This window comes from Acyrthosiphon pisum, chromosome A1 (genome assembly GCF_005508785.2).
Source record: "Acyrthosiphon pisum isolate AL4f chromosome A1, pea_aphid_22Mar2018_4r6ur, whole genome shotgun sequence".
NCBI classification, from domain to species: domain Eukaryota; kingdom Metazoa; phylum Arthropoda; class Insecta; order Hemiptera; family Aphididae; genus Acyrthosiphon; species Acyrthosiphon pisum.
Window position 1 is genome coordinate 87,849,620 of NC_042494.1, and position 10,478 is coordinate 87,860,097.

The window sequence follows — 10,478 nt, forward strand, 5'->3', positions numbered from 1 at the left end:
AATGTTCAAATAATCTATTTTTATATGACTTTTTCTGGAATTTGGGAGATAATATCAAAAATGTGGGAAAGTCGATTTCAAGTAGACTTGATGACGAAATCAAATCTGTTTTAAGAATTCTTGCCGCTTCATTAGATTAGTTGGTATATGTTTGGCAAAAAACACGTCTAAAATACTATGTCTGCACGCGTGTGTTAGACGAAAACAGAAAATCACAGTATAGAATCCCCTTAATATATTTGATTTCGTTTTACAAAATGTATTATTAGTAAAGTGTGATTTTTTTTTCATTTAAAAAAATAAGTGGCAATTGGTAAGTACCTAAATTACTCTTAATGACGAATTGTTTTTTTTTATAAGTAGGGCCAAGATTTATATGTGAAAGTCAAAAGGGTAAAAATGTATTAAGTGAAAAAACCAAAGTTGTTTGGAGTTTGGAAGCTGTGATTTTCTATCTTTGTCAAACACACATGAAACAAAGGAATTTAGACGTATTTTAATTTCAACGTACCTATTGATCTAGTGAAGCTATAAGAATATTCTAAAAACGGATTTGAATTCTTCGACAAGTATACTTGAGATAAATTTTCCCGGTTATTAATTTTTTGATTTTAACTCTTTCAAATTGTAAATATTCCATTTCCTTTTTTTAGTACGAATTTTTTTAGTATTATGGGATAAAATCAAAAATGTGGGAAAGTCGATCTCAAGTAGACATGATGAGTGATATTAAATGCAAATCGGTTTTTAAAATTCTTATCTAATTATCTTAATATATGTTCACAACATTATTAAAACATATTCAACAAAAAAACAAATTCTTGAAAAAAAATAATTTCATAAAGAGCATAATAATAAAATTATTATATAATACGCATAACTGTAATAGAGATATATTAATGACTTTGTTTTTGATGCCTTCTGTAAGATCAATACAATTAAAATGAAAATAAATTGAGACGAAATGTTAGAAAAATAAAATGGCATAAGTGGTTTTACTTCTGTATACATATGATATTAATATAAATTCAAATTTCTTTAGAGCTCTCTGTGAAACTTTTTAGAATAATATAATATAGATGTGACATATTCCACGATAAACCTACATATATGCACACACTGGTATAAAAGCATTCAATATTTGTATAGGTAGTGAAATATAAAATGTTTTATTTTTTTTATTTGAACATTCGAGAGCGGATGATTAATATTAAAAGATTCTTTGAACTCTTGGAGGTAATGTGATGCGCGTTTGACGCCTTACAATGCCGGCAATTATAATATAATAATGTCGTATGGTCGTATGATCGTATGTAGATATATACATACACCTATGTAGATTATTGAGACATATATAGATTTATATGATAAAATGTAAAAACGACGTACAGTGTACGCACGCAGCTATAGTGTTGCACGAGTAAGCGACATTGACCCAAAGTCAAATGAAAATTTGCATCACAAACCCGATTCGGTAGTAATTTGCATTCTGTGGTTTTTTTTCAATTTTATTATCATTTTTTTGTATATAATTAAATGCGGCACCGGGTCGACTCTTTAAGTTGACCCTCACATCCTTGGTGGATACCAGGCGACGAGGGTTGTAAATAATAACAGTAATGACATACTGTGTGTAAAATCGTTTTCACCATTTCCCTGCAAACTATAGCTAATAAAAAAAAAAAATAGAGTTGGGTACTTACCTAGAAACCAGCCACTATATAAAATATGTAGGTACAAGTTACACGCACCGAAAATTATGCTAATAACGGTATTGTCAGCGATGTACAATCGGAATTAATGTTATTCGTAATTTAAAAAGCCGACGTGAACATAATCATATCGATACAAAACTGTACCTAACTATACCTAATACATACTACATATTATATGAAATATATGTAGTCTAATAGTGCCCATGTTCATTTGAACGCAAATATTTTTTATGTACATTTTTAAATATTACATAACTATCAAATCCATTCATCTTCTTCTTCTTTGGCTTTATAACAATTTTTAAATGTATTAATTAATTATTTAATTATATTATTAGATTAAATAATTATTTAAAAAATGTAGAATTATAAATAGTTGAAAATGTAGGTGTGTGTTAGCTTGTCACCCGTCGCACTGGACCGTGCGTATCCCGCCTGTACCACCTAATGCCTTTCTTTATTGAATTTTAAAATGAGAAGTGCCTACCCCATTTTAGCCAACCAGCTGACCCTTCGATACTTAGATTAATTTAATGAAGAAATATGTTATTGAAGTTGTGATGCAATTTCCAAAAACTGTTAAAGTTGAATATACCTACTATAATAATATAATATTATAGTTAGGTATATATAGATATTACTGGTGATTCGATGTAATGATTGCTTTTCCATTTAATTTGATGTTAAATGAGGTAAGTATAAGCTACTATTGCGAGGTATCTTTAATGTATTGACAATAATCTAAATTACCTACATATAATCAGTGGCGGCCTGAACTTCAATTTTAAAAGACGCATTTTCATAATTATGTACTTACCACCACCACCACCATCCTATTTTTACTTATACCAAAGTTATGATGTTAATAAAATGTGATCAAAAGAGCCAAGAGGTCAGGCTTTAGCATGTAATTCTGCGCCAAAGTCACGGGGTGGCACCATCCCATTTGAAAAGTTGACACAACTGCGTCAAAATTGACCACTTCGGCTCGCCACTGCATATAATACTGCATATACGATGACGATCCGACCCTAATACGGTTCAGGATTTGTCATCGAATTGGTGGACATACCACCAATCCATAACATGGATAATCCCATAACTTAAAAACTAAAAAAGTTAGACCCAAACTTTAAAGGGTATTTCTTCATTATTTTTGGTATACTGAGGTACATAATAATATGACGTCAGCTGGTCCTTCACCCCGGAACACATTGTATATATGTAGGAAGTACCTAATTAATAATGGTGTAGGTACATATTAAAATGAAATCATCGGAAGTTTTGGTTAATTAATGGTATACTTATTGAAAATTAAAATGCCCCGCCCCCGAGAAATTATTTTGTTCAGGGCCGTGCAAAAACTAGGGCCGGCCCTGCGCATGTACACACGCTGACACGCTGTAGGTATGTACCGAGATGAGATCAATAGCGGAACAACTGTTCTCAACATATTTTGAATTTTAATTCACTGGTTGGCTTCAGGAAAAGGTACCTAGGCTACTTATTAAATTGCCAGGCGATATTGGAGAGAGTAAAAAAAAAACTTGGTGAACAATATTATTCGAGTCGCAGAGAAATAATTCAATTATCGCCCCGAGTTACATATCAAAACATTATATAGGTAGGTAGTAGGTACCAGCGACTACTTACACATTACAACTGCAGTTATATTCATACGTTGATGACCGATTTATTATTTTAATATTAAAATAATTTAATCTAAATAATTGCCAAACAAAAACTGTAAATATTAATTTGGCTCAAATAACGCCTACCAATTAAAATAAAATAGGTGCATAATTTTATTGTTATTGAAATATTGAATCGGACAGCTATTTTCCGTAAAACCACAATCGTAATATTAGGAATATAAGTCCAACTACAACAAAACCAATGTACCATATTATTAATTATTATATATGCGTAGGTATCCGATATCTATTTATAACCTAACAAAAATTAAGTAATCAATTAAAATAAGATTAATTTTTCGTAATCATATAAGTTATAGCATAATTTTATTTACATTCATCTGTAATTCACCAAAATAATATTAACTTTTTGTAATATAAAATACTAGCTGATCCCATGCTCTTCGTTACCCGTTAAAAACACCACTCTGTATATGATTTAAAATTTGTGTTCAATTCATCATTTAATACCTGGCGCAGTGATATTGAAAACTTCCCGTGATTAATTCCCGTGGATTTACCCAATCTTAATCTCCATTAATGATTTTTAATACAGTCATATAAAATACATTTTATTTTTTATAACCAATATTAACCCTATAATAAACAAAAAGCAGGAAAGTGGATGTCGCTCTGCTGTATAGTAGATTACAAGTGGATGATTGTATAATGGATTATATTAGACTTGAATTCAATGATATAATATCATTGTATAAGAAAAACGATTCTGAGTGGAGACGGTTTGTCAGTCTGGATATTTTATATTGTTATTATTTATTTTATCATGTAAGTTGAATTAATATTATAATATTATAATTTTTATTCGTTTCTATAGTGATAAACAAAGCGTTAGAAATTAAAATCCCATTTTTTAGCGTTTTTTCGTAAATTTTCGATGGTTTTTCCCGTGGCATTAAATAACTATATTGTGAAAATCGAAAAATGACCTAAAAGAAGTACCATCTTGATCCAATTTGCTAAAAGATAAGGTACTATATCTTGAAATTGAAGCACTCCTTCTGGTAGAAATTTTGTATACAGGATATGTAAAAAAAAAAAAGTTAACACCATTGTATAACCAATATACCTTCCTCGCTCCGCTCAGAATCTAAAATATATTATTATTTATTATTATTATTATGTCAGTTATTTCTATAAAAAATTATCAAATTTACAATAAAAAAATGAAGGGCCACTTATCGAGATAATATATAACCTATAGATCCTTATTGGGATAGTGTAGTAAGATAGTGATGGTAAAAAAATGTTTAAAATCGGTTAGTTAAGTAGTTCCAAAGATTACTCAGAACAAACAATTTGTCTTCTTTATACCTATATTAGGATATAATATTATAATAATATATTGCACATATGTTATTATTTATTATTATATCTCTATTATTATATTATAAAAAGTTGTGTGTATATTTTTATCCTCCACATAATTTACTTAATTGCTATGATAACCAAAAAATAAAAAAATTATTATTATTACCTAAATAAATAATTAAAAATCTCTAATATTTGAAAAAAAAATTGTAAACATCTTAAATTACAGAATACAGGTATTACATTTCGAGATGTAAAAGGTTCTTTTACCATGTGGGTGAAACTACCAGGGTGGCGGTAAGAGCATAAGCGGGGTTGGTGAGTGAAGTGAACAAGCGGCAAAGCCCGTTTATAGTTGTATAAGTTATAAGTTATAACTATATTATAAGATGCATCTTGCCATCAACTATATTTTTATAATATTATAATTTATAATATACCTAACAACTAATTCGTATTAATTTAGAACCAGCTCTGTAACCACGGTTAGCGTAGGTAGTCTTAAAGTCCAATAATCATATTGCGTGACCATGAGCCATGACCCTAATTATTGTTTAACGAATCCACCGGATGCAATAAAAGAACTAATAAAACCCTATACAACTCGTACGGGCCGCTTTAAATTGTATCCCCCCAGATAGCAATTTTTTGTTTAATAATATAATTATAACATTATAATCACGAAAAATATTAGTATAACGTTATTATAATACTATTATAATATTATCATTACAAAATGCTATCTGGGCCATTTTAATTTTTATGTAAATTGTGGCTCAGCTATATTTTATACATATGTAAATTGCGGATCGGGCATATTTTGTTTTTATGTGAATTGTGGCCTAAATATTTTTATTCGTACGTGAATTACGTCTAGGGATATCTTTTCAAAATCAATATTTTCCTTCTTGTTTTCAGCCTTAGGACTAGCAATCTAATAATTGTATTAATATTGCCTAATGGTACGGTTTAAAATATTTATTTTGTAGTTTATGTTGTTTATGATTAAAATATGTACCTATATTGAGTATTACAAATTAGTTATGAAATAACTCGTAACTATTCCCGCGCACAAAGTCTTGGGTAATTTTTTGTTTACAACTCTTTCATTTTTTCTTGTATATAGGTTTATGTTTCTTTTTCCATAATTATTTTACCTTTTGTTTCATGACATCTCAAATAGATAAATGTCACTTTGCATGTTTTTTTTTTAATATCCCAGGACGCAATTTACTTACTCCAATCGAAAAATAATGCGAAATGCGAAATATTATAACTTTACTGTTCGATATTTTTTGGAGTACTTAAAATATTTTTAGGTTAACTAGTATTCACCAATACTAACGCTCAGGTTTTACGCCTCGTGTATATAATTTTTACAGAAATCATATTCAAGTTTTTAATTTTTTTGAATATCGTAATAGGATATTATATATAGATACTATAGTATATAGTAATACTATTCTATTCTGTGGTAATACACCCGGCAATGCGTAACATAGAAAATCTACGCATCGGATTCATAATATTGTAGTAGGTATATTTATCTATAATTTAATCTTATATTTAATTTTATTTAGTTAACATTAGAGAAAATTGGCATGTTATTGAATTTTCAGAGGAGAATGTAAATTATGCCGGGGAGATGAGTTTTTATCATATTTTTATTTTAAACGAGTTATAAATAATACCAATACAGTAATACATATTAGGTAATGTAAAATGTAAATAGTAAGTTGTAACAGCATTTAAATAATTCGTTTATTTTCAAATATACATATGATTAATTTTAAAATAAATATATGAAGAAAAACTGTTCGACAAATGTGATAGGTAATAGCTCTAATATTAACTAATAACTATAGTTAATAAACAGATAAACTGTAGTAAGAATCCGGTAGGTACATAGAAGATAGATCTGTAATGTTACGCGTTTGTATAAGACCAGATATAACACGTAAGGACACATTAGATACCACATTAGCGTCCTCTTAATGCAGTGATTTCGGGTGTTTAATCCCCGCCATTAACATTTTTTCCCTAATAAATATTTTATTTATATACGAAAACTGTATAAAAATTGGTTTAATTTATACCTAACCCCCCTACCCCCATTTCATAATCCTGGCTACGCCCGGTGTCTTAATACATAATAAGTCTTAATATTATATATAGTACCTATATATATTTTATATTTAACAGCGCCAAAAACAGTGGGACGAAGATCTAGGAAACCAGGATTGGATCGAAAACCAAGGCAAGCGTATAGTGCAAAACAGCTAGAAAGATTGGAAGCTGAGTTTAAAGTGAGTACATTTGTTTGTATCACGATATTATATTAGCCATCCTAGAATATTGTCTTATAGAACCATCGCAATCAAACCAGAACCAACTTTTAATTTGTATATCGTGGACAGTATAGGTATTAATTTTTCAAATATATTCAAGTAATTCAACTAAGTATTTAAATAATTTATTATTTGATTTTTTTGGAATTAATATTTTATTAATAAATTAAAATTTACATACATTTCAAAATATGCCATAAATAAAACTCACAGAATCTATGAACAAGATACATGTATTTGTAGTTAACAATAATAATTATAAAAATGTATTCAATTTCTCACTTTATTGCAAAAAATGAATAGTTAAATGTTTTTGTTAAGTTATGATTTCAAAAAGATCAATTTTAAACACTATAAATGATTGACGGAGTTTATTGTATATACTAAACTACACAAATACTTTTCATTTTTCAATAATAAAATATAATGAATAGAAAAAATATTTACATTTTTAAAAAAAATAATTAATTATACTTTTCCTAAATGCAGTCTGTTGATAAAAAAGAACAAGTCATAATCCTCTTAAATTCAAAGTCTCTCGCAAAATAACTATATAATATTTTAAATTGTTGTATTAATCTATCTTGTTTAAGTCTTAAAGCACTCAGAATTTATTAAATCTTAATTAATGATTACATTACAAGATTAAATGTTGGAATAATTGATGATTTTAATATCTTGTATAAATATGATGTTAATTAAACTCATATTCTAATGAATTTTATTGTTTTATAAAACCGTATCCCGATAACTTAGTAATTTATTACTATTACAATTATTTATTTTACAACTCAAATAAACGCACCGGCAATCTCAAGGGGAAAGTAGGCAATACGCTATACACTTATGTGGAGCTTTATTAAAATTATTATACACTTTTTTTTCCGTTCTCTGCTGTTTAGTGCTCAAAATTGCTACACCTAAACAACTTAAATCACCAACAGCGTTTATAAAATTTGAATTATATGCTTAAAAAAGTAAAATATACTGAATAGTAAAACAAATGAACGAACGAGAAGAACTATGGTCATTAAACTATGGAAATTGTGGGTATAATGGATATGGTAATATCAACAATCATTTACCTGTTTCATCTTATTTATGACGTTCTGTCATTCTCTATTACGATTTAAGCAGATAGAATGAAAAATAATTATCGCCATTATGTCTGCGAAATGCGACCAGATAAATATAAAAATACGAAATAACTGATTGGTAATTACTAATTGGTAAGCAACTTAAAAAAATGAATTTAAAATATGATTAAAAATATTATGACGAAATACGTAATAATGAACACGTTTTATTTTATTTGGGGTGTTATGAAACGTACTAAGTTTAATTAGAATTAAAAAATTAGCATTCAACAAAATGATCAATATATTTACACAAAAAATGACGACCTAAATTGTATAATAATATATTATATTACATTAATAATATAATACGGTTGGGCCTTCGTCTGTATTTGCAGACGGACAAGTACTTGAGCGTGAGTAAGCGCATGGAGCTGTCCAAGGCGCTGAACCTGACCGAAGTGCAGATAAAGACGTGGTTCCAGAACAGGCGTACCAAGTGGAAGAAGCAGCTGGCGTCCAAGCTGAAGATCGCGCACCGGCACGGTTACTTTCAACCGGTGCAGCACTACGCGTCGTTGTTCGCGCCGCACTGTTACTTTCCGACGGCGGCTGCGTCTGCTGCGAGCTCCTCCCCGTCCGGTACCGCGGGTGGAGCTCAAAACTTCGGTTGCGGTTTGCAGCCGCAGACGACTTCGGCGGGACGCGAGTCAGCGGAACACGATGCGGTCGTCGTAGAACGTCAAGTCGCCGCCGCCAAAACGGAACGGCAACACCATCACCACCAGCACCATCACCAGAGATAAAATAATTTTTTGTATTTAACACAATATTTCCATGTCAACGTGCGTACCCGCGGTGCACCTATTGTTCATCTATAATTTTTTGTTATAACGTCGTATAGGCTGCTAGGCATAACCTACTAGCTATTACCTACCAACTATATTTTGAATTTGTGTAACACTGAACACAAGCACAACAACAGCGATAATAAACAATATGATAACACAAACTGACTTTGTCATTATGCAGCCATGATCCATGCAGGTCAGGTGTCTACTCAGGTTCGCTCAAGTGCCAAGTAATAAATTATCGTCTCTTATTGAAAACCATCATGCGGCTAATCTGCTAATCTCAACAATTCGAATCCGCGTTTTATATATAGGACTTAAAACGCATAAGACCATGTTAATATAATACAGTTTTGAAGTTGTAACGATACCTACAAATGTTCATTGTTCAGTATGTTCACTGAGCAAATCAAAATGTCTTAAAAGGTCTCTCTCGTAAATATTTGGGTACTAAAAAATTATTTTTATAAAAATAACTTTTCAGAAAGCCCCATAGTATTATACGTTTTAAAGTTATTAATAAATTGTTCAGAGGCATATTCTAGCTTTTGGCTATATGGCTTATAACTATCGACATTCCTAGCAACAAAACACACTTTTTTATTCCTTCTGAAAAGTTGGATAAACTGATTGGGTTATGATGGTTCAGCGACGATCTGTAGCGTGTGTTATAACGTAAAAATAATATTAATAGTAATGTTAATAGTAAAGTTTTATACGAGTTTAAGTAAAGGATTAAGACCTTGATGGTTGTCTACACCACTACTTAAGGCTGTTGAAAGCGCTGGACGTTTTTTTGTGCATTTAGACTAAAAAACAGAAGAAAAATAATATACATCCAGAAGTCCAATTTTAATTTTGAAATAATAATTGAATTCCTTATTATTTTTCTAGGTTAGATATGTAGGTAACGGGTTTTTGATTTTTTAGACCCCGTAGCCCCCCTTCCCACATTGTATCTGCGCTTGAGCGTACCTATACAATATACTGTTTGAACGAAAATACTTAGTACCTAGTGCCCAACATTTTTTCATCGAAATTGGCTTTATTTATTATAATAACAATAGTAAGTTTTTGTAGATACTTGAAATTTCGCTATATTATGTTTATTTTATCATTTTTTGCTCTTAATAACATTTTAAAAATACTCTTTTAGAGTATTGTAGTCTGTAGAGTATCTCTTAGAGTATTGTTTACGGACGTTTTGAATTTTTTTTTTATAAATGTGAATTAAATTTCATTCGTTTGGTCAAAATGATTGAAAATTGAATAGGTACAAGGTTGAAGGTTGTTTAAAAATACGTGGTCGAGATTTTTTTTATGTTCGTTCATTTTGGTTTTCAACTGTCTTGTAACTTGTAACTAATTACATAGTTTTTGAGTAACTTGCAACTTGAACCTGCAGTTACAATAAATTGAGTAACTTTCCCAACCCTAATTAATATGTTAAACAGAAACAAAAAAT

General features: G+C 29.8%; 1 protein-coding gene across 1 annotated transcript in view; it reads left to right on the top strand.

The window, feature by feature from the left end:
* LOC100574358 (barH-like 2 homeobox protein) overlaps positions 1 to 9,708 on the top strand; it is a 16,456-nt gene extending 6,748 nt beyond the window's left edge. Inside the window, exons 4-5 of the mRNA XM_003242331.4 lie at positions 6,941 to 7,044; positions 8,561 to 9,708. Coding sequence (XP_003242379.1) covers positions 6,941 to 7,044; positions 8,561 to 8,968 — 512 coding nt within the window. The 3' untranslated portion in view covers positions 8,969 to 9,708. The remainder of the gene's footprint in view (positions 1 to 6,940; positions 7,045 to 8,560) is intronic.
* Positions 9,709 to 10,478: the final 770 nt, after the last annotated feature.